At 41.5% G+C, this 25,422-nt stretch overlaps 1 protein-coding gene across 1 annotated transcript in view; it reads left to right on the forward strand.

Moving 5' to 3' along the window:
- The window catches only part of LOC145390989 (arylsulfatase H-like), a 166,585-nt gene extending 153,234 nt beyond the window's left edge, over positions 1-13,351 (forward strand). Inside the window, exons 7-11 of the mRNA XM_080265722.1 lie at positions 1,818-1,996; positions 4,946-5,130; positions 5,666-5,813; positions 12,419-12,608; positions 13,225-13,351. Coding sequence (XP_080121848.1) covers positions 1,818-1,996; positions 4,946-5,130; positions 5,666-5,813; positions 12,419-12,608; positions 13,225-13,351 — 829 coding nt within the window. The remainder of the gene's footprint in view (positions 1-1,817; positions 1,997-4,945; positions 5,131-5,665; positions 5,814-12,418; positions 12,609-13,224) is intronic.
- Positions 13,352-25,422: the final 12,071 nt, after the last annotated feature.

The following is a 25,422-nucleotide window of genomic DNA, read 5'->3' on the forward strand; positions in this document are numbered from 1 at the left end:
TATCCTTCTATCTGTGCCTTCATCTCTAGCTTCCTTTCTGGTCGTTCGATAGCCGCTGTTGTAGACGGCCATAGTTCTTCTCCTAGATCTATCAATAGTGGTGTTCCTCAGGGCTCTGTCCTATCACCAGCTCTCTTCCTTTTATTCATCAATGACCTTCTAAGCTGTACATCTAACCCTATCCACCCATACGCTGATGACTCCACTCTTCATCTTTCCATTCAGTTCAAGCAACGTCCATCTCACCAGTTACTGCAACAAACAAGGGATGAGGCTATGGCACACATAATGTCTGACTTGGCTCGTATCTCTGAGTGGGGTAAAAAAAAATCTTGTTTTTAATGCATCAAAGACTCAGTTCTTACACCTATCAACCCAACAAAATCTTCCACAGGTGTATCCACTAATGTTTAATAATATTCAGCTTAATCCTGCATCATCCTTGACCATGCCGGGGGTTTCATTCACTCGGGTCTTATCTTGGAAAGATCATATTACGTCTCTTGTAAAATCAACTTCCAAGAGATTAGGTGTGCTAAGCCGACTCTGTTCCTTCTTTACCCCTGTTGACTCTATACACGGGCTTTATCCTCCCCTGTGTGAAGTACAACACTCATGTGTGGGGAGGTTCCCCACACACAGCTCTTCTAAATAGGATGGAGTCAATGGCTTTTCGTCTCATTAACTCTCCTCCTCTTACTGGCTCCCTTCAACCTCTGTCTCTTCGCCGCACTGTTGCATCTCTATCTCTTTTCTTTCGCTACTTCATTGGTCACTGCTCCTCTAAACTGTCTACTTGCATTCCTCCACCTCTACGACGGGCGCGTAACACCCGCCTAGCAGCAAATTCTCATTCCTTTTCTGTCCAACTCTCTAATGCACGAGTTAACCGTTACTCCTAGTCCTTCATTTATACAACAGATCATCTCTGGAACTGTCTCCCTCTGTCTGTATATCTTGCTTCCTATGATCTCCAGTCTTTCAAACGCGGTGTGTCCAGGCATCTCGAAATGATCGGATCTTGAATTTGGCTCTCTCTTGTATTTTGCTTTTCTCGTGGAAGGAACAGTTATTGCGGGCTCATGGCCTTTGGTTCCTTCTTTCTAGCATATATATATATATATATATATATATATATATATATATATATATATATATATATATATATATATATATATATATATATATGAAAAAAGAAATGATTATTCCCATTAACCAGTGTTGAACTCCGCCATATATAGTGCCCTTGGCTTTAAAGGTTTTAAGTACTGAAAGATAATATTGTTGTTCGTGCAACCACTGGCTTGTTAGCACCATCCAGGAAGCAACGGCCCCAATAGCTGATTCCCTGCTTTTGTCTTCAACCTCAATCATTTCACTTGGAGGGATCTCTCCTAAGATAATCATCTGTTTGTAGGAATGATTAAAAAAAAAAAAAAATCATAGAAAAAGTATAACTGAAAACTCTTTGACACCTGTACAGTAGATAAACGGTAACAATTAATCACTTAATACCGATGCTGAAGGCTGTTGGATGACCGAAATCATAAGAGGCATCGTAGTCCGGATCATTAAGCCATAAAAATCTACTTGACCATTTGACCATCTATAGCAGTGCTCAACAAATGAAAAAACCTCCAGCCATCTCCTGGAATCAAACCATGTCATTAGCAAGCGGGTTCCTTAACAAATACGGAAACAGTGTAGAAAAACTTGACGTTAGTGTAAGGAGTATTCTGGAAAATAGTTGCTTGTCATGCAGCTGTCTATAATTTTTGTGTTTAGATTTAGTCCAGTTTCAAATTTCATGTCATCAGGTACGGCGACAACGTAGAGGAGTTGGACGAGGGTGTGGGTGCCATTATGGAAACCCTAAGTGACCTGGGACTGGATAACAACACCATCGTTTACTTTGCCTCGGACCACGGGGCACATCTGGAGGCGGTGGAGCCAGGCACCATGGAGAGGATAGGAGGACACAATGGACGCTTTAAGGGTGAGTGAAGAAGCAAAGAAGGCAGGTGTTAGAAAGAGGTTAGAGTAGAAGAAGTTAAAGGAAGACAGACTGCAATACAACAGCGAGCAGATTAAACGAGATTGATAATGCCAGGGCAAAATAATGAGAACCTGTGGGTGTGACTGATATTCGAAGAACAAAGCTAAATGAATAGAATTAAATAAAGAGGGTAGAAGGAGGACAACAGAACGCAATGAATTCCTGAGAGGTGGGCTTACAGACTTTCCTCCAGGGTGTGGATTTCCTACTGCATATCGAGAAAGAATTATTCAGTGGGTGGGTGTAAGTCTTATTCTCAGTCTGCCTAAACTGGATAAGTCGCTGAACGGGTGCAATGGACAAAGATACAGAGTAAAGCATGAATAAAGCCTCTTTTTCAGCTACCATAGGAACATGCAACATTTAAAGAAATCCAAATAACCACTTGTGCCCAGTAGAGTGGAACTTAATTATTTTTTTCATAGATCTCACCCCTTAAAAATGTTCCACTTTGGCTAAAAACATCTACACAATAGTATGAACCTTCTAGTATAATATTTACAGGTAGCTCACTCATCTCAAATAATACAAAAATAAATTTAACACAAACACAGAAACAAATTCTGTACATCTTGCTTATCATTATGAAACATGCTTAATGGCTTATGTTGATATTTATGTTCATCAACAATTGGTCACATTCATGTCAATGGCTGTAGAAATGAAAAAAATATATAAAATCACTGTAGTCCACAGAGTCCAATCAATGTCTGTCTCTTGCTGTCTGGATAAAGGTGCCGGTGCTTCTCAATGATTTTCATTAAGAGCTGAAGTTGTGACTCATTTTTTTGTCAAAAGGCCACTGTATTCTAGAATCAGAGCAACGTCACTTTCAGCATGATCATTTACCACTTTGATGGCTCCAACAGTCTTTGCAGCTTCCTGGAAGTTTTCCCGTGTCTCCCACATGTCTGGATCAACGTCAAGAAATGTCTCTCGAAGCTCCATTATTTCAAACAGAGTCATCCTCTTAACTGAGACAAAACCTTCAGGGGTCTGGTCCCTGAATGGATATACATTGACAATGATTCGTTTTGTATGACCCTGGTCAACTTCATCATCCTTTTTCATGGCGCTCACCATCTGCTTCTTTGTTGAAGCACTTACTTGGCTGTCAAAATGGGCCAGTTCATCTAGTTCCAGTGACTAGTACTACAAGTAATTAGAAAACTTCAGTGCTCTAGCCTTTGATATTGCAGGATTGATTGTGGTGTAATTCAGGAGTGATGTCAACAGCAGGAAGTTGTTGCATGGAGCATTGGCTGCTAGGGGAGCCATTATCTAAACCTTCAGGTAAACACATACAACAAAATCAGACCTCTTGAATTCGCTTTTCCTCTTTCTTTGTCCGGGTAAATTGGCCACGAAGCATCCAGATCTTCAAGGAGTGAATAACTTTAGACATCGAATGAGCATGGTAGATGGCCTCAGGTGCCATGAATCGGACTCTTCTTGCAGAATCTTCAAGAAAGAGGAAAAGTGAATCTGCAAGATAACTAGCCAAAGATGACTATAGGGAATTTTTAGAATTGGTCATTGTCCTTCTTGGAGCTGTTCCAGCACGAGGAATCCGATTCATAGCACCTGGAGACATGCACCATGCTCGATCAATGTCTAAAGTCATTTATTCCTTGAAGATCTCAATGTTTTTTGGAGAATTCACTCTGACACCGAAAGAGGGAAAGGGACTAAGAAGTGTGCATTTTTGCAGTACAGGATTATTTGAAGGTTTGGATAATGAGTCTCCTAGCAGCGAATACTCCACACAACAACTTGCTGTTGTTGAAGTCACTTCTGAATTGCACCACATTCAACCCTGCAGTATCAAAGTCAACAGCACAGAAGTTTTCTAATCACTTGTGATACCTTACACCTGAACTAATTCGATTGGCCCTTTTTGGCAGCGAAGTAAGTACTCCAACAAAGAAGCTGATGGTGAGAGCCATGAAAAAGTGATGAGGTTGACCAGGGTCATACAAAACGAATCAGTGTCAATGCATATTCATTCAGGGACCAGACCCCTGAAGGTTTTATCTCAGTCAAGAGGATAACTCTATTTTAAATAATGGTGCTTCGAGACACTTTTCTTGACATTGATCCAGACGTGTAGGAGACACGAGAAAACTTCCAGGAAGCAGCAAAGACTGACCGCCCCATTAAAGTGGTAAATGATCATGCTGAACGTGGCGTTGCTCTGACTCAAGAATACAGCGGCCTTTTGGCAAAAGACGAGTAACAGCTTCAGTTCTTATTAAAAATCATTGAGAAGCACCGGCAACTTTATCCAGACAGCAAGAGACAGGCATTGATTGGACCCTGTGGATTACACTGATTATCTCTGACTTTCTACAGCCATTAAGACATGTGTGGCAAATTGTTGGTGAACATAAATATCAACATAGGCCATTAAGCTTGTTTCATAACGATAAGAACAATGTACAGAATTTGTTTCTGCGTTTTTTGTTAAATTTATTTTTGTATTTTTTTGGAAATATTAAAGTATTTATTTCTGTATTTAACTATTTATTATTGCATTTTTTGTAAATATTAAACAAGAAGGTTCAAACATTTTTGCAAATGTTTTTAGCTGAAGTGGGACATTATGAAGAGGTAAGAACTAGGAAAAAAAATAATCTTTTAAGCTCCACCCTAGTGTCCATATACGTCTTTTTATGTCTTCTTGCCATCTGACGATTTTCATTAGGTTTAGGATTTTTTTTCCAACCTGTAGGGGTTATCTAATATATTTAATAAACTCCTTCAGTACGTGACGGTATTACTATTTTCAGAGGAATTGTTTGGTAGTGGTAGCAGCAAGAATTAAAAAAAAAGAAAAAAAAAATGTCTCCCAAATTCCAAGGGGTTATATTCTTCTCCCATCTGTGGCAGGAGGGAAACGTCAGGGTGGGAGTGAGGGCGGTGTGAGAGTGGGTGGGATCTACCGGTGGGCGGGAAGACTGCCTGCTGAGGCGACCGTGGACACGCCCACCTCACTCATGGATCTCATGCCCACCGTCCTTTCCCTTGCTGGCCTTCCTCCCCTCCCACAACTCCTGCCTCACGCCGCCCACAAGGTTAGTTACGTTCACACCACGCACATCATCACACCACAGCACTAAAACACACACATTCCCACAGCTTTAACGTCCTTTCCACCTGTTTATATAAACAACCCATCATCTACATTATCTGTCACAACACACAACACTGAAAAGACACACTACCACACCTGAGTCGAATTTGTCAGCTTACTATGTATAAACTACTCACACTGAAGCATCACATCGCAGAAACAGACACACTAGCACACCATTCAAGTCTTTTGTGAGACGAGTGTCATCGCCTTTAGGTAGCATATGTAAGCTTCATAGTACAATACATACATTATACATGAAGTGGAATGTGCAGTATAAGACAGTCTTGGTGGCAATTTGCTAATATACTAAAACCAGGCAGTCTTGGTAACATTTGTGTAATATACTAAAACCAGACAGTCTTGGTAACATTTGTCTAATATACTAAAACCTCCTGTCATCTTTGGGAGTTTCAAACCATTCGTGCCACATCATCACCCTAACTCACCCCAGTATTTTATCATTAGACCACCAGACAGCGTATTTTCAGGAGATGGACGGTGTTGACATCTCTCCATTGCTAAAACAAGAGGAGAAGGAAGGGGCAGTGAAGAAACAGATGGAAAAGAGAATATTTCTGCATCATTGTGGACAATCAGTTCATGCCATGAGACTTCATACAGGTAAATATTGTGCCTTTGTGCTGTCCACTGTGTAATGAGTTCAGTTGCATAATGTCTGCAAGGTATGGTCTGAACATAAACAAGGGAAAATGTGCTTAACCTTGTTGAGCCTTTGTTGGCGTAGAACATGCGAGCTTATATGAGGAGGCATTGTGCAACTTGTTCCTTTTATACCAATATATAACTAATATATACTTGTGAGCCCTCCTTTCACCTGGTGCTGAAAACTGTAAACAGATACTAGCTAGCATCGTTATCTTAAATCGGTTCTTCTTGTATCTCAAGTAACCAATAATGTATGATGAAATGTTGTGTATTCCTTTCCTTATAAAATACAGTATTCAGCTCCAAACGTTTGTCACTGAAATCAGGTGTTTTCACTGACTTTATTTTTTTTACATTCCTTTCAAACTTTACTGAGTATTTATTATTATTCTTTGTTATCCGCCCCCCTGTGGCGGGGGGGACACAATCTGGCCGCACTATGGGGTGGTACTACTACTCTGCGGCCAGGTTGTGTTAGGAAGAACACTGCCACCGTATTCCCTGCGTGTCGTAAAAGGCGACTAAAAGGGGCGGGGTGAGGGGACTAGGGACCCCCTCCTCTGTTTTTTTAGTTCCTAAAAAGAGACAGGCCAGAGGAAGGGATGGGGGATGGAGTTAACCCCGTACCCTGAAGATTGGGTCTATGAATGTGCGTGGATGTAGTACAATTGAGGCTAAAAGGGAGGAGATTGGAAGAATGTTTGTGAGAAGAAAGTTGATGTGTTAGCTTTGAGTGAAACGAAGATGAAAGGGAAGGGTGAGTCTATGTTTGGAAGTGTGAATGGAAGATTGTCAGGTGTTGATAGAGGAAGGGCAAGAGAAGGTGTGGCCTTGTTAGTGAGTCCGGAAGTACACCAGTGTGTGATTGAATGGAAGGAGGTGTCATCGAGACTGATGTGGGTGAAAGTGAAATTTGAACGTGAGTTGTGGGTGTTTGTGAGTGCATATGGGCCTGGTAGTGAAAGGGATGAAGAAGAGAGGGAGTCTTTCTGGAATGATGTTGATGAGTGTCTGCAGAGTTTTGGAGCGAATGTGAATGTGGTAATGATGGGAGATCTGAATGCTAGAGTGGGAAATGTAGCAGCTGAAGGTGTAGTTGGTATGCATGGTGTGCCTGGAAGAAATGAAAATGGGGAGTGAATGATAGCGATGTGTGTTGAGCGAGAGATAGTGATTGGGAATACGCTGTTTGAGAAGAAAGATATTTATAAGTATACATGGGTGAGGCAGGAGGGTGGAAGGGTTGTTGATAGAGCTTTGATGGACTATGTGGCTGTGTCTAGGAATGTAATAGGAAGATTGTTGGATGTGAGAGTTCTGAGAGGGGAGGGTGGAGGTATGTCTGACCACTACCTGGTGGAGGGAAAGTTAAGAGTAGGTAAGAGATGGGTGAGAGCTAGGAGGGTTAGGTATGGCAGGGAGGTTTTGAAAGTGAGTGAGTTGGATAAAAGAGAGAAAAAGATAGAGTATCAGGAGAAATTGAAAGATGAGTGGAACGCAGTGAAAGATCAGGAAAATGGCAGTATGGAGGAGGAATGGCAGTTGTTTAAGAGTGCTGTGGTGGGGCATGCAGAAGAGGTGTGTGGTGTGAGACGTGTGGGTGGTGGTGTAAGAAAAGGAAGTGAATGGTGGTGCGAGGAAGTAAGTATGGCTGTGGCTGAGAAGAGACGTGCATATGAAGTGTGGCTGCAGAGGAAGGATGAGACGTCATATGAAAGGTATAAGGAAAAGAGGAATAGGGCGAGAAGGACTGTGCGTGATGCTAAAGTGGCAGCAGATGAGAGGTGGGGTAGGCGGCTTACAGAGAATTTTCAACAGAATAAGAAAATGTTTTGGAAGGAGGTGAAAAGGGTGCGAAAAGGAGAGTCTGGGAAGGAAGAACGAGTAAAAGCAGAGGATGGAAGGATGTTAATTGAGATGGATGCAGTAAGGAAGAGATGGGCAGAGTATTTTGAAAGATTATTAAATGTAGAGGAGGAAAGGGTGGCTGAGATTGTGGCAGATGGAAGGGTGCAAGGAATAAATGTGTTGGGAGAGTTGAATGATTCTTTGATCACGAAGGAGGAAGTGGAGAAGGCAGTAAAGGAGATGAAAACAGGGACAGTGGCAGGTATGGATGGGTGTGCTGTGGAATGCCTAAAGGGTGGTGGAGTGACCATTGTTGACTGGTTAGTAAGATTGTTGAATGTGTGCTTTGTGAAAGGTATGGTGCCAATTGACTGGGCAAGTGCTTGTGTGGTCCCGTTGTATAAAGGCAAGGGTGATAAGTATGATTGTACTAGCTTTAGGGGTATAAGTCTGTTAAGTGTTGTAGGTAAGGTTATGGTAGAGTGTTAATTATGAGAGTTAGAGAGGGTACAGAGGGAGTGATTGGTGAAGAGCAGTGTGGCTTTAGGAGAGGGAGGGGATGCGTGGATCAGGTGTTTGCTGTGAGACAAGTGTGTGAAAAGTATTTAGCGAAAGGCAAGGATGTGTTTTGGGCATTCATGGATTAAGAGAAAGCGTATGATAGAATTGATAGGGAGGCTTTGTGGAGTGTTTTATTGTATGGACTTGATGGAAGGTTACTAAAAGGGGTGAAAAGTTTTTATGTAAATAGTAAAGCGTGTGTAAGAGTGGGAAATGCTGTGAGTGACTGGTTTCCTGTGAGAGTGGGGCTGCGACAGGGATGTGTGATGTCGCCTTGGTTGTTTAATATTTACATGGATGATGTTGTAAGGGAGGTGAATGCAAGAGTTTTAGGTGGAGGTCTGAGTCTGGTGAATGTTGATGGTGGAGAGTGGAATCTGAAGCAGCTGCTGTTTGCAGATGATACTGCACTGGTGGCTGATTCAGAGGAGAGATTGAGACAGTTGGTAGAGGAGTTTGGAAAGGTGTGTGAAAGGAGGAAATTGAAAGTAAATGAGAAAAAGAGTACAGTAATGTGATTAAGTGTACGAGGTTGGTAGATGGTAGGGGGATGAATATAGCTTTGAATGGCGAGTTGCTTGAGGAAGTAGAGTGTTTTAAATATCTAGGGTTACATGTTGCTGTGGATGGAAGAATAGATGCAGAAGTGAAGTTTAGAATAAATGAAGTAGGAAAGGTGCTGGGAGGAATGAAAAAAGTGTTTAGATGTCGTTCGTTTAGAATGGATGTAAAGAGAAGGTTGTATGAGGGTGTTGTGGTGCCGACTGCATTATATGGGGCTGAAACATGGAATATGGGTGTAGCAGAGAGGAAAAGCTTGAATGTAATGGAGATGAGGTGTCTGAGGAGTATGTGTGGAGTGACTCGTATAGATTGAGTGCGAAATGATGAAGTGTGAAGGAGAACTGGAGTTGTTCGGGAGATGGCTGGTAGAGTTGAGCAGAGGGTGTTGCGATGGTTTGGGCATATGGAGAGAATGGATAATGAGCGATTGGTGAAAAAGATAACTAGATCTGATGTGAGAGGTGTAAGGGTGAGAGGAAGACCACGAATAGGATGGATGGACAGTGTGAAGAGAGCACTGGATGTGAGAGGGATGTCTGTTGAGCAAGGAACAGTGGCTGTGCGTGACAGAAATAAGTGGAGAGAAATTGTGAATGTATAAGTGATGACGCAGCCCTAAGGGGATATTCTCCCGCATTTGGTCTGATCAGCTAGTCATGTCAGGTGCGGGTAAGGGGATGGGTCTGTTATGATGTGGCAGGGGTAAACCAGTTCTGCTGTCGGGCCCTGCTGTGGATGTCACTGATTGCATTGCGCAGTTGACCCTTGTGCGGTGTGGTGCGGTGAGGATCTGTCCGTTCTCCCCTTGGGGCTAAAATGCTTTGGAATGTGTTTGAATGGATGAGTAAATGGGGAGTGTGTCGTCCTGTCCCGGCTACCTCCCTTTCCTTGGGGGAAGCAGCCTAGGTATATAGATAGACAGGTAGATTGTTATCCAATGTGCATCTTACAGGTCTTGGCGATCTGAGCCAGGGTACACATTTTCTTATTTTTTATTATTATTATTTTTTTTTTTGGGGGGGGGGGAATTCAGTGACTCTAATTAATTCAAGCTTCGCCGTACTATTGGTGAAGCATATTGCTTTCATCAGTATCATTTTTTTTTTTTCAATCTTGGTGATATACATGAAGGTACCCTAGGTATTTTACTCATTTTTATTCTCAAAATTGCATGTTTGAAATTCAACTATCTCAGAAACTAATTGAATAACAACTATTTTGTTGAAAATCCTACTATAAAAATGTTTGTTGAATAATTTTGGCTAAATATTTTGCCATTTAGCCCAGTGGAAAGTACTATAGTTTTTTCTTTGCAACACATTTTAGAGAAAACCACAAAAGTTTAAGCGTTGTAACTTTCCGTTTATATAGCTGTGGTTCCTGTTATCATGTGAAAAGAACATGGTTACTGTTAAGCACGCAGTTAGCCAGTTATTGAGGGAAATGTAAAATTTACACATGCGTTCGTCGACACCTTTGTCCTCAGATCTTGTTGATGTTACACAAGAAGCTACCTTAGGGTCTTCATTTTTTTTTTATTGCACATATCTTAAAAACAATGAAGGCGAAACTTCCTTATTGTGGCAAAACAATAAAAATAATTAACAAGTTAATTTTCAGTAATTTATATTACATTGCATAATAATGGATCAGATTGGGATGAACGATGTGCATAGCTCCTAGAGTTCCGAGCCAACACTAGCTTGGGTGGAAAAGTTCACCGAGGCAGAACGATAATTTGTACCATATTTGGAGTTAGAATTTCCCAGTGACTAAAATAAGAAAAAAATTGCTTTTCTTAGTTACGTGGACAGAGTTTGTTGTTGGGCCTGGGAATGTAGGAGGTCGTTCTTCTACTGAAAAAAATGAGCCCCTATTGGAAATGAAACCTGTGTCACGGTCTTAATATTAAATCTGAGATACGTTAACTCTAAAAGAAACAGGCTACTGCACATGCTCAGTCCCCCCTCCCCCCGAAAAAAAAAAAAATCACTAGATTATAAGCTCAGCATTAACTGTTTAGGTTATGTGCCAAGATAAACAGACAAGACTCAAGCAGGATAGGCTAAATATGAATTTGGAACGACACAACTAAAAATACTATGTGTTCCTGAATGCGCATACATTTTGAAGACACCGAACACGTTAGATTATGATCTGTCATTAGGACGCCATTAAATATTTCCAAATACTAAAAACCAAAAGAACTTCGTCTGTCTTGGCGTAAGGAGTTAGAATGCAATGGGGAACTGAAAGATAAACCTCGGGAGGCTTTCATTTCCTTGTCTGATAGTCAGTGTAATGGCTGAGATGTGATGATCTCAGCTAGCACCCCAAGCCTAGCGGCTTATATTTAGAACAACGTACACAAAGGCCAGACTCGTGTAAAATATGGAAGAATGCTATAATTCTTGTATGAGCAGTGACTGCATTCTTAAATAATTAATGCAGAATTTGCTAAGCTACGAGAACTTACAGAGTATATACATTTTTCCTCTCTTATTTATACAAGTGGTTGCATTTATTTACTCTGATCTATTATTTTATTCTGTCTACCCCCAGTTCTATCACTGGTTTTTGCAATCTTTATCTGTTGACACTTTCCAGCAAATCACTACAATTCTAACCATTACATTCTTCTGTCTGACCATATCGACCTATCTAATAACCTACTGATTGAAATATTTTCTCTCCAGCCTGTCACTCGTTGGCAACATACATCAGACTTAACTGGTCGCATGTACAATTAGCTTCCCTCTATCCTCGCATTAATCTACGCACTTACTCGCAGTATTTATAATACTTCCATTTCTCCTAAATCTACTTTACTGAAAATCTTCCCTCCTACTTATTCTTATTACCTTCACTATTTACCTAACTTCATTACCCTAGAGATTTTGCATTGGCAAACTTAGATTCTCAGACATACAATCATCCACAGCAAAGACTAGAGTCAAGTTGCGATACAAAAACTTTAAAGAATCCCCCCCCCCTCCGCTCCACAAAACTCAGTCTCGTGGAAACAGTAGCTGAAAGCAATGAAGTTAACTCCTGGGACACTACCTGTGATAAAGGCCTGGCGTGGGACTCTTGAAAGTATGTACGATCAATTCCTTGTAACTTAGATGTAATTTTCCGGGAAGAACTAGGAACATGAGAAGATTGCAAGCTCTCCTTTCATTATTCTTCATTCAGCAAAAGTTTAACGAACAATAATTTTCCTCTGATAATTAGGATATTTTGAAGAGGTACAAGTGACATGAGAAGACTGCACGCTTCATTCCTTGACTTTCTTAAAAAAAAAAAAAAATGTGGTAATGACTAGAAATCGATCTTTGTTCGTGAATCTAGGTCATGGACTTCTTGCTTCCAACTTCCCCAAAGCTTTAGAATCATAACTTCATTCCTGTAGTGTCCCCAGAAGTCATTTACTAGAAAAGCATCACCAATAGCAAACTTGACAGCTTTGTTTGTTGGAACGAACCAGACGGGACTCTGGCAGAGCTCGAGAAACACTAAGATATGCAACAGAAAAAAAAGTCATAATCAGACAGATTCTTTTATTACATCTTCCTCTTATTACCCAGGTGAACATGTATACAAGCTATACCTGTACAAAACCCGATGGCACAGTGGCAGTACGCAGTGCGGGTGGGGGACTAAAATGTACTGCAGTTGCATCACCGACGTGCACAACCTGACACACGAGCCTCACCTTTACGACCTCACTCACGACCCCTATGAGGACCTCCCACCCATCAACCCACAGACGGAGGAGTGAGTTATTGGTGCATATTTTGTCTTTTCTAGGCGCCGTGTCAAGTTTTGGAAGCAAGGTGTATGTTTTCGAAGTTTTGTTGCTCTTTTTCCATGCGTGTTATTATTTTGCTAGCGAAGTGCAGTGTTTGTGTTTATGAAGTGTGCTGCTTTTTTTTTAATTTCTAAGCATAGTGATTGTGTTTTTGGAAGCATTTTTTTGTTTTCAAATTGTCATGTTTGTTCATATCTTCTGGATGCTCTAATTCAATCTTTATATTTCTTCGTACACTCAACACTCCAATAGCCAGCCAATTACTGTACCGTCTACCACCTTCAGTCTCTTCAGTAAGCCCATTACTCACTCGGGAGGAAAGTGGTGATGCAGTGGTAGTATTCTGTATCCAGGCCACGATCGAATTTGATTTTTAGGCCGGAGAGACTGTTGGAAAATGTTTGTTTCTCTCTTTCTTTCCCTGTTCATCAAGGAGTATAAAAGTGGATCTGGTTGTTAATTTGATATTTGCTTTTCGTCTTCTACGGGAATAAAACAATAATAAAGAGTTTGCTCAAATGACCTTCGTGAAATTGATAAGTATTAAGCCTACAACCGTTTTCTCCTTTTTCTTTGGTGCAGATACCAGGTGGTGACGAAGGAGCTACTGGGATATCTGGAAGGATGGCGGGCCAGGGTGCAATACCCGCCTTCCCTGCTCAGTACGACAGACAACGTCGTGTGGAGATTCTGGCTCCAGCCCTATTAATGCAGCTGGCCTACGTCATATTTGTTTAACTGTTGTTGCTCCTGACTGTGTTATCCACTCTAGGAACAGTAGGGTAGCCCTAAAGACGTTGATGAGGACTCTGTCCAATCCTTTCAGTTCGAGCAGTTTCTCCAAAGCTGAATAATATTGACTAGGGATAGAAATAATACAATGAATTTATATGCCCTCTGAGTCAGAGGTTATGTCCTTTACCTCAGTCTAACAATGTCGAGTACACGATTTGTGACTTTGATAAATAATTTTAATGTACGTTTTTAGATAACTATTTGCCTGCAAAATACGTACTTTGTATGATATTCGGACTAAACTCAAACTATGAAGTACCACTATCATTTGCATGCTTGGAGCTCTGCATGCACCAGCTACAGTGTTTCACTACACCCACGCTTGGTGTGTGTGTGTGTGTGTGTGTGTGTGTGTGTGTGTGTGTTATTTTTACAATATTTGATGTAGAGAAGGAGGGACAGCCAAGGAGTTGACATTTTCTGTTTGAGAACTACAGTATAAATGATCAGTGACCAAGAAAGATCAACAAAAATAATTTTTATCTGAATTAGACCAAACTTAGTGGACAGGTTGAGGATTAGGCAAGAACAAAGGGGTTCGAATTTCAGAACAGTATGTCAAAAGACAAGATCGTAGGGCAAGGTCAAATTTCGACCTGTTTGAAGATCAAAGTCACATGGCAAAGTCAACTCATATCGTTTTTATCTTAGTTGCACCATTGTGGTAGATCTTAGGTTATGGTATGGATTAAAAAAAAAAAAGAATCGATTATTAGAGCAATACGTCAAAGGTCAAGGAAACAGGTAAGGGTTAACGGCCGAGGTCACGGGACAAACTCTGCTAAGTTATGCAGTATGTAAAACGGAATTTCGAGACCATGGCCCAAAATTTGATGACGTTGACAGTATGATAGCCTTCCCTGGGTGGGATAAAAAACGGTTGAAGTTGCCTGAGAGAGAGAGAGAGAGAGAGAGAGAGAGAGAGAGAGAGAGAGAGAGAGAGAGAGAGAGCGCATTGAGAGTGTTTTCAGACGGGAAAAAAAAAAGTATGAAAGTAAAACATTTCTTCCTTGCATAAAATGAATAGGCCGTCGGTACTGGGATTATTTGTAAAATCTGAGGTTGTGAAAACGAGGAATTGGAGTTAAAGGGAGGGCGTATGATGTATTGGAAGTGATAACAAAATACAGTTTTTCATACTGTGTACTCTGAGAGGCGATGGTGATCGATTACAGACATTTTTACCGAAGTCACTGAACAATCGTTTGTCAGGCTCACCAAAGAGTAATAAACAATAGGGATAATTTAAAGCTAAAGGTACCAGGGTGTGAAAGAGTCCTGTGGGTGTACGTATTACGATGCACGACTGGAATAAACTCAGCTGCAAAATTAGCCCAGATGAATAATATCGTTCATGGGCGACATCATAGGGCTCGTTTGTCAGAAGACTACTATTACTACACAGAGAAAGATGCATTTGTTACGTCTATGAAATATATTTTCTTAAAAAATATATTTACACAACATACTGGAACTGCAAATAATCATATAACAGCCACAGCCAAATTTCAACGGAGCAAAGCCGATTTCATTAATTTAGCAGTATCCTGTGCTGGTGCAAAATGGCATTTTTTTTTTTTTTTTTTTTTTTTTGCTGCATAAACAAACTTGGCTAAATCAACTATTTTTTCTGTGTGTGGATGATGTTCATTTTTTCACAATTAGATTCTAATTTCACCACTCGGTCTGAGAGGATGAAAACAAAAACTTTCGCTTGTAATGAGATAATATTCTTGAATTTTACCCTAATTCTAATTTCTATCTCAGAATTATCAAGCCGTTTTGACTGCCTGGTGATGTCAAAAACTAAACGTGGATACAACTTCTTTCCCTCAAGTAATGAGATATGACAAACCACTTTGTGGATATTGTTGTTATAATCATCGATCAGCATTTTGTAAGCGCTAGTGTAGATATTCTGCTCAAAATCCAGTCCTTGATCCATTTGAGGGTACCACTCACAATTCAGGTTAACACTGACGTGGTTTACGTTACAGCAACTGAATTTGCCTCAGTTTATCTTTTTATCGTTATTCGTATTAGCCTGAAATTCTAGGATAACCTACCGAGGTTTATCAACCTCGACTGTGCTATTAAATATCACAGTCGAAGTTGAAATCATGGTGAAATTCCCATTACTAGAGTAGGCATCATTATCAAGTAGTTGTATAATTCTGTAAATCCTTAGTTTTCAAAGTCCTTCGTGTCAGTACGCCACATAAACCTCATTCTCTGAAGCTGGTCCCGTACATAGGTTATGAGTAACCTTAATGGGCGCTTGACCAGGAAAGGAGAAACTTTCAATTGTTTCGTGTCCCACTTTGTACTCGTTCCTTCTGAATAGAGACATTAGACCGTCATTGGTATGGGAGATCTCACCATTATTTGCATCTAATTCAACTTCATTTTCTCTCGTTAACATCCCTTCAATATAAAGGCAACTCCTCAATTGGGATAGGGTACATGCCCTGGTTTTAGATAATGTCTCTTGGTTCACTCAAATCAGCGTCTCTGTTGCAGTCCCGTTCTTGGTACTAGAATCTTTTGACTGACTCGTGTACTGCCAAGCCTTGGAGCCTGTTGCGATACTTCATTTTTTTTTATTATTATTATTTAAAGGAAAATTCGCAAATACTCTCATTTCCAAGGGACTCGAAGAGTTCTTTCTCCAACCTTCATGATGCGTTAACCATAAGTGAATGGAGTATATCACGGGAAGAGTATTACATAGGCAAATCGTGTAGATAAGTTCTTCAATGATTTTGTAACCAAAAAGGACATCAGGGAAGAAGCTGTAGAAACTGGACACAGATTCATTTTCTTAGGACCCCTCAGTGATATTGCTGTTGACTAGGATAAAAATTCAAGGGTAAAATGTGCACCAAGTTCTCTTCCTTGTGCTCGCCAATGCTGTTAAGAATAGTGTATACCCTTCGGGCCCAAGGAGATGTCTAAGTGAGCGAGGTTGATCAAAGACCATCTTAACGCGGAGTATCATAATGCTGGTCACACATTTGAGGGTACGGGAAATTACAGTGACATCAAATACATCTTCATGACTGATGAGCGAAAGCTGCTTTTGAACCGTGTCGTTAATAAACTGACCGCATTCGGAAAATTGATAGTAAATTTGTCACCCTTGTATTCAGAGATCCACTGGTTGTTGGAATCGTTCATGTATGAAACAGTGTGGTGCATGTCCAGGTTGAGAAGTGCAGTCTCATGCTGTCCATTAGCATTGAAGTGAATGGATGAATACAAATCGCACTTGAAACTGGACGTAGTGCTGGACAATAGCGATATTTATGGGTTGATACATTATTTATCACTTGCTTAAGGACCGCCCTTGGTGGCCCCAGCTCGATGTAAATTCCTATTTTTAGTTGAAAGGTAACATAAATTTAAAATACTCATACCATGAGCGAGACGGGGCAATAAATTTTCCCATATTTTTATCCTGCTGGGACATCCGTTGAGGAGAGAGAGAGAGAGAGAGAGAGAGAGAGAGGATAGAAGTGTTTGCTGTTATACTAAATTATGCTATAGCATTACACTATACAATTTTAAAAGTATAAGGAGGGAGAAAGGAGAGGCGACAGAGTGATAATACAACCAACACGTCAGTCTTCTCTCTTCTCTCATGCTGTAATTTCAGTGCTGGACCAAGGGAGAATCCATCCCCTCCAATAAAGCCAAATACTAAACTTAAAGCAAAAGGCCAGAAATGAGTCATAACTCAGGAACTGGTGGCCCGATTGCCATGAAAATTGTTTTATTCTTCAATTTAGGGCACTTTATGGTATTTGCTCTAACAAGAACTGAATCCGTTGCGCCATTTTTGCTGTGTTACGGTAACAAACAAACATACAGAAATCGGATCATTGTAATATAGATACGGATAATAACTTGTTTCAAATGCTTCTTTTTTTTTATACATATATATTTTGGGGGGATAGTAGCTTTACCCTATTGATGCCTTAGCCAGCAGCGACTCAAATCTAGTGCCTCCTAATTATCGCTCAGGATGTGGCTTTTATCTTCTTTCCAGCATAGTGACACTTTGTTATTGATCTGAATTGTGAAGGTGTCATAACTTTTTTTTCCTGTTATATTTATTGAGCGCTTCAGCACCACACCCTTATATTGGGATTTCCTATAATCCACTAGCGTCACAGACTTCACCGACTTGCTTATATCGTACGCCTTCTTCATTTCCTTCTCACCACCTAAAGTTTGGAAGACGTACATCTTCGCCGTCAAACCGACGAACTCCACGATCGACATCCCAGCTGGCTCGACTTTCATTTTTCTACGCACCTTTTTCCACCCTCAGAAGCTGTGATCTTTGGGGTAGTTTAGGGTGTCAAAGAGGTCTATCCGCTTAAACGTGACCTTGTTCAAGATAAACGTTTTTACGTGGTAGCATAGGGAATCCGTATCTGTGAAGAAGAGTTGTTTGTCTAACTTTGGCTTCGTCTTTTTCATGTTTAGGATTATCAAATTTTCTTAGATTCTGAAGCCTTTTAAGTTGGGCTTGCCAACGAACCTTCGCGCCGTTCCAGGCTTTTTAACAACTATATATTTACCCTGCCTCTCATGTTTTCTATTAACTTATCAAGCTATCACAGGCCGTGCTTTCCATTACCTTGTAGAACTCCTTTTCGAACTAGTTCTTAGCATCTTTGATTTCTGCCTGTTTAACTCGACGCATAGACCTCATCCACGGGCTTTGATCGAACTCTAATGATTTGTGTACAGTCATCAGAAAAACTATTCTTACCCTTCAGAGCTATACACTATGACACAACGACGAAATGTTGTGGAATGACGAGACAGGAAAGTTTGTACCTCAAACCCGTCAATGTCGGTTATGTGAGACAGATATTAGAATTTGTCCTAGAGGTAACAAAAACTAATTTAGATCGTTTGGCTCCCCTGTGGCGGGGGGAACACAGCCTGGCCGCACTATGGGGTGGTACTACTACTCTATGGCCAGGTTGTGTTAGGAAGAATACTGCCACCGTATTCCCTGAGTGTCGTAAAAGGCGACTAAAAGGGGCGGGGTGAGGGGACTAGGGACCCCCTCCTCTGTTTTTTAGTTCCTAAAAAGAGACAGGCCAGAGAAAGGGATGGGGGATGGAGTTATCCCCGTACCCTGAAGATTGGGTCTATGAATGTGCATGGATGTAGTACGATTGAGGCTAAAAGGGAGGAGATTGGGAGAATGTTTGTGAGAAGAAAGTTGGATGTGTTAGCTCTGAGTGAAACGAAGATGAAAGGGAAGGGAGAATCTATGTTTGGAAGTGTGAATGGAAGATTGTCAGATGTTGATAGAGGAAGGGCAAGAGAAGGTGTGGCCTTGTTAGTGAGTCCGGAAGTACAGAAATCTGTGATTGAATGGAAGGAGGTGTCATCGAGACTGATGTGGGTGAAAGCGAAATTTGAACGTGAGTTGTGGGTGTTTGTGAGTGCATATGGGCCTGGTAGTGAAAGGGATGAACAAGAGAGGGAGTCTTTCTGGAATGATGTTGATGAGTGTCTGCAGAGTTTTGGAGCGAATGTGAATGTGGTAATGATGGGAGATCTGAATGCTAGAGTGGGAAATGTAGCAGTTGAAGGCGTAGTTGGTATGCATGGTGTGCCTGGAAGAAATGAAAATGGGGAACGAATGCTAGCGATGTGTGTTGAGTGAGAGATGGTGATTGGGAATACGTTGTTTGAGAAGAAAGATATTTATAAGTATACATGGGTGAGACAGGAGGGTAGAAGGGTTGTTGATAGAGCTTTGATGGACTATGTGGTTGTGTCTAGGAATGTAATAGGAAGATTGTTGGATGTGAGAGTTCTGAGAGGGGAGGGTGGAGGTATGTCTGACCAATACCTGGTGGAGGGAAAGTTAAGAGTAGGTAAGAGATGGGTGAGAGCTAGGAGGGTTAGGTGTGGCAGGGAGGTTTTGAAAGTGAGTGAGTTGGATAAAAGAGAGAAAAAGATAGAGTATCAGGAGAAATTGAAAGATGAGTGGAACGCAGTGAAAGATCGGGAAAATGGCAGCGTGGAGGAGGAATGGCAGTTGTTTAAGAGTGCTGTGGTGGGGCATGCAGAAGAGGTGTGTGGTGTGAGACGTGTGGGTGGTGGTCTAAGAAAAGGAAGTGAATGGTGGTGCGAGGAATTAAGTATGGCTGTGGCTGAGAAGAGACGTGCATATGAAGTGTGGCTGCAGAGGAAGGATGAGATGTCATATGAAAGATATAAGGAAAAGAGGAATAGAGCGAGAAGGGCTGTGCGTGATGCTAAAGTGGCAGCAGATGAGAGGTGGGGTAGGCGGCTGACAGAGAATTTTCAACAGAATAAGAAAATGTTTTGGAAGGAGGTGAAAAGGGTGCAAAAGGGAGAGTCTGGGAAGGAAGAACGAGTAAAAGCAGAGGATGGAAGGATGTTAATTGAGATGGATGCAGTAAGGAAGAGATGGGCAGAGTATTTTGAAAGATTATTAAATGTAGAGGAGGAAAGGGTGGCTGAGATTGTGGCGGATGGAAGGGTGCAAGGAATAAATGTGTTGGGAGAGTTGAATGATTCTTTGATCACGAAGGAGGAAGTGGAGAAGGCAGTAAAGGAGATGTAAACAGGGAAAACGGCAGGTATGGATGGGTGTGCTGGGGAATGCCTGAAGGGTGGTGGAGTGACTATTGTTGACTGGTTAGTAAGATTGTTGAATGTGTGCTTTGAGAAAGGTATGGTGCCAGTTGACTGGGCAAGTGCTTGAGTGGTCCCGTTGTATAAAGGCAAGGGTGATAAGTATGAATGTACTAGCTTCAGGGGTATAAGTCTGTTGAGTGTTGTAGGTAAGGTGTATGGTAGAGTGTTAATTACGAGAGTTAGAGAGGGTACAGAGGGAGTGATTGGTGATGAGCAGTGCGGCTTTAGGAGAGGGAGGGGATGCGTTGATCAGGTGTTTGCTGTGAGACAAGTGTGTGAAAAGTATTTAGCGAAAGGCAAGGATGTGTTTTGGGCATTTATGGATTTAGAGAAAGCGTATGATAGAATTGATAGGGAGGCTTTGTGGACTGTTTTAAGATTGTATGGACTTGATGGTAGGTTACTAAAAGGGGTGAAAAGTTTTTATGTAAATAGTAGAGCGTGTGTAAGAGTGGGAAATGCTGTGAGTGATTGGTTTCCCGTGAGAGTGGGGCTGCGACAGGGATGTGTGATGTCGCCTTGGTTGTTTAATATTTACATTGATGGTGTTGTAAGGGAGGTGAATGCAAGAGTTTTAGGTGGAGGTCTGAGTCTGGTGAATATTGATGGTGGAGAGTGGAATCTGAAGCAGCTGCTGTTTGCAGATGATACTGCACTGGTGACTGATTCAGAGAAGAGATTGAGAGAGTTGGTAGAGGAGTTTGGAAGGGTGTGTGAAAGGAGGAAATTGAAAGTAAATGAGAATAAGAGTAAGGTGATGAAGTGTACGAGATTGATGGATGGTAGCGGGATGAATATGGTTTTGAATGGTGAGTTGAATGAGGAGGTAGATTGTTTTAAATATCTAGGGTCACATGTTGCTGTGGATGGAAGAATAGATGCAGAAGTGAAGTTTAGAATAAATGAAGTAGGAAACGTGCTGGGAGGAATGAAAAAAGTGTTTAAATGTCGTTCGCTTAGAATGGATGTAAAGAGAAGGCTGTATGAGGGTGTTGTGGTACCGACTGCGTTATATGGGGCTGAAACATGGAATATGGGTGTAGCAGAGAGGAAAAGTTTGAATGTAATGGAGATGAGGTGTCTGAGGAGTATGTGTGGAGTGACGCGTATGGATCGGGTGCGAAATGATGAAGTGCAAAGGAGAACTGGAGTTGTTCGGGAGATGGCTGGTAGAGTTGAGCAGAGGGTGTTGCGATGGTTTGGGCATATGGAGAGAATGGATAATGAGCGATTGGTGAAAAAGATAACTAGATCCGATGTGAGAGGTGTAAGGCTGAGAGGAAGACCACGAATAGGATGGATGGACAGTGTGAAGAGAGCGCTGGATGCGAGATGGATGTCTGTTGAGCAAGGAACAGTGGCTGTGCGTGACAGAAATAAATGGAGAGAAATTGTGAATGATTAAGTGATGACGCAGCCCTGAGGGGATATTCTCCTGCATTTGGTCTGATCAGCTAGTCAGGTCAGGTGCGGGTAAGGGGATGGGTCCGTTATGATGTGGCAGGGGTAAACCAGTTCTACTGTCGGGCCCTGCTGTGGATGTCACTGATTGCATTGGGCAGTTGACCCTTGTGCGGTGTGGTGCGGTGAGGATCTGTCCGTTCTCCCCTTTGGGGCTAAGATGCGAATGAATGTGTTTGAATGGATGAGTAAATGGGGAGTGTGTCGTCCTGTCTCGGCTACCTCCCTTTCCTTGGGGGAAGCAGCCTAGGTATATAGATAGATAGAGAGACACCCGAATGGTCTGAAGTAGGCATCACACATGCAGACGGGCAATGAGTGTGTGCACCCATGCCAGACGTATGATAGTACTTCATTTGATACAAGCCAAGTTAGTACATTTCACTGTAATGATGATATGTACTGCTTTCTACATATAATAAATGTTGAGTAGAAGGAAAATAATAATACATGTTTAGTCTCATTGCTTTAATATTTTGTATACCCACCCCTTGTGTCCAAAACAGCCTCTAGATGTCTGAAGCATCCATCTAAAGCATATAACCACCCATCTAAAGCAAACAAATGAACTCGTGCACCCCTGCTAGACTATCATAAAAAAAAATTTCGATGCCTATAGATTTAATACTCCCCCCAATAATTTTTTTTGTTGTATTCTATAGATAATAAGTGCTGAATAGTAGGAAAATAACAAACCTGCTGAGATTCATTATTAATCCCCGGCGGGGCGCTCAGGGTAACGTGAACACGTCCTATATATTTCCCTGCCAAATGGCTCATTCTTGCTCATTATTCCAACTCTTCTAATGGGATTGTGATATGGCAACACTAGATAGGGGAGGGGCGAACAGCAAGGACCCGCCCACATAGCCCAGCTAACGTTCGTTTAGCATTGAACATACCTGGGGTAACGATACTTTTTCTTATGACTTTACATTCTTCAATACGAATCCTAACTTTTGACACTGCTTCAAGGCTCTGTACTGAAGAACATAGTCCCTCTTGTCTTACACATTCTGAGTGAGCTTACAAACCATACCCAACTATAAGTTCTCAGATGTTAGGGGCTAGAAAGTTAACCTCTAGGAGGTAACTCTTTCTCGAGACATTGCGAATGCATTCTGTGTTTTCTATTTTTTCTATCCACTTGTAATTGCCTGCGAGTAGGTACTGACACATTGCCCAGGAATAAGATTAATGGCATCATAGTAGGCAGTGAAATCCCTGGGCTCTGTTGGCTGATAGTCGTCCATGTTTGGATGGTTGCCCGTGGCGTATCTGTGAGTAATGGTGCTAATGCCTCCCCCAATCCCCTTGTCCATCATAAGGAGCATGTCAGGGTCTTGGATCAATTACAGTTCGACTACAATATTTTTGAGCAGGGCATCCCACGACAGCTTCGCGGAGATAAAGTTGTGAACGGTATTCAACTCGTATGTTTTCATTCAAGTACCTCTGAAGCTCTCAAACACATCAGTGAGTAACAAGGCATCCATTACCAAAGAAGGAATATGGTAACCTTCAATTGCATTGCACTAGATTGTTTTCCACATCCGCTGAACACACTCGTAGACATCATCGGACATACCTTTATTGCAAAGAGTGCTATGAAATTCCTTTTTGACAGGTAGGTGCTCCTATTGGCACTTCCTCTTACCCTCCATCCAATCGTAGGGGTGTACACCATTTCTTCGCAAGATCTTGAACTCCTCGTTTCTCTGGATGTAATCCCTGAGGTTCTAGGCATCTCGTTACTGAGATGTGAAGGACGAGGACATGAACTTCAGGCTGCCGATTAATCTTAAATCCATGCCATCAACGATTTTCTGGCTAAACCTTATGTAGGTCACTGGTGTTCAGAATCGCTCGTAAATGACCCTCCACTTTCTCAAAATCTTCAAGATGAAGAGGTGGCGACCATCGTACTTAGGGAGGTTATGTGTGATGACAGGAATGAACTTGAGGTTTCAGATCTTCAGAATGTTGCTGCTATAGACAGCTCCTTTGTATGCACCAGGGAGATGGTTATGATATCCCACCTTTTGATCGTTCACAGAGAATCCAGAAACCATGATATTTTCCTGTTTCCCCCTTGACTTCGTTCGAGGTTCTCTGAGAGTTTCTCTGATGCAGGAATCCTGAACAAACAACTTTGAACAAAAATCCGAGAGGTTTACGCACCTCCCATTTTGACCCCTCCTACATGAATTTCACCACTTCCTCGGTAGTCTTCTGAACCATGCTTGTGATTATGTCTCTGAGAGCAGAATGGTGTGATATCGATGTCATACACCTACCGCTGAAGCATTATTCCACTATCTATTTCTCCCCATTCAGGGTCTCCTTATCGACACAGAGGTAGATGCCGACTTTTAATTTCTTCCAGATTTGCATTTTCGCTTTATGGATGATCTCCGTTATAACATAGTGATAAAATTATTCGGATCAACTGCTTTGATGTTAGCATAACAGTGCCTTCACTGCGTCATCTCAGCTCTGCTGATTAAAAAAAAAAAGAAAAAAAAAGAAAAAATGGCACTGGCGAAGTTTTAGCATTTTCTCAAGAACCCTGAGATTGCATGCATGTAAACTGCCTATTTGACATTGCTACTTGACCTGTTGCGCCGCGAACTTCTCAAAGGAATCATATCTGAGGAGAATATTAATGTCCTTCTTGTTGCTTTACCGTTTGAGGTCAGGCGGATATGGTAGATATGAAAAATTTTAGAACATTCAATAACAATACGAATTACATTATAATTGTCATCGATTTCTTTAGCGGCTATGTTGAGGCTATACACAATAAAGGGAAACAGGCATAGAAATGACGAAAGCTTTTAAGCGATAATTTAGGAAATGAGTTTGTAGAAAAATGAAGAAAGATAAAAGGATACATTTATGAATAAGATGACTTTAAGACCTGGTGGAAAAGTGAAGAATTCATTGGTTTTCAGTCAAGAATAAAACAAAAGGCCAATTTATAATGCATTTCCGCAGAAACTTAAAATGTAACGCCAGCTATCACCGATGTATGACACTGCCTGAAGTTCAGATTCTGACTATAACAAGCGCATCTACAAGATTTTTTTTTCTTTCATTGGAGAACAAGGGGGTGTATTCACAGAGGCCAGAATGTACAGTTGGCCACACTCCCAAGTTCCCTGAACTTCACCCATAGTCAGTGATGTGGCACCGCTGTATTTGTTTGGATCTTTGGACACGTACCGCAGCAGTATGAAGAGCTGGGACCTCGCAATAATGACCCGGCATGGACAGTGAGTAACGGAATTTTCCTCTCAGCGTCTGTGCATTGTTGAACCTATGTATCAATTGAATAGCGATAAGCACTAGGATATAACTGGACCCTGTATTGGGTGTCTAGTTTGGTTAGGAGGAAGTGTGGCTAGTGGGGGAGGGGAGGGAATGGAGAGGGGAGGGTCGGGCTCTCCTGTTTCTTGCTGAGTCGAAAGCTAGAACCCAATACTTAAAGCAGACGAGCGAGACAACAGACATTCACATGGTTAGGGGCACACACACGGCACGCTTTCACCTTTGTATAGAGGGCTAAATAATATATGTATCACTTGGCTCTCAATACAGCTATGAAGGCGACATAGTGATACGTAAAACACAGCAGACCTCAGTTTGTTAAGTGTTAGTCTTATCATGTGATGTGACGTGTGGTTGGTGCGGGGGAGGTGGAGGCTGATTCATGAGGTCACTTCGTTTGACTTGTCACCACAATTACACTATTTTAGTCAATAACAATGAAAATGACAGTATTGAAAACCAACTATTCCTGATATTATTATATGGAATGTAGACAGG

Source organism: Coenobita brevimanus, chromosome 16, assembly GCF_032717465.1.
Source record: "Coenobita brevimanus isolate Jiangsu-jjx chromosome 16, ASM3271746v2, whole genome shotgun sequence".
In the NCBI taxonomy this organism is placed as follows: Eukaryota; Metazoa; Arthropoda; class Malacostraca; order Decapoda; family Coenobitidae; genus Coenobita; species Coenobita brevimanus.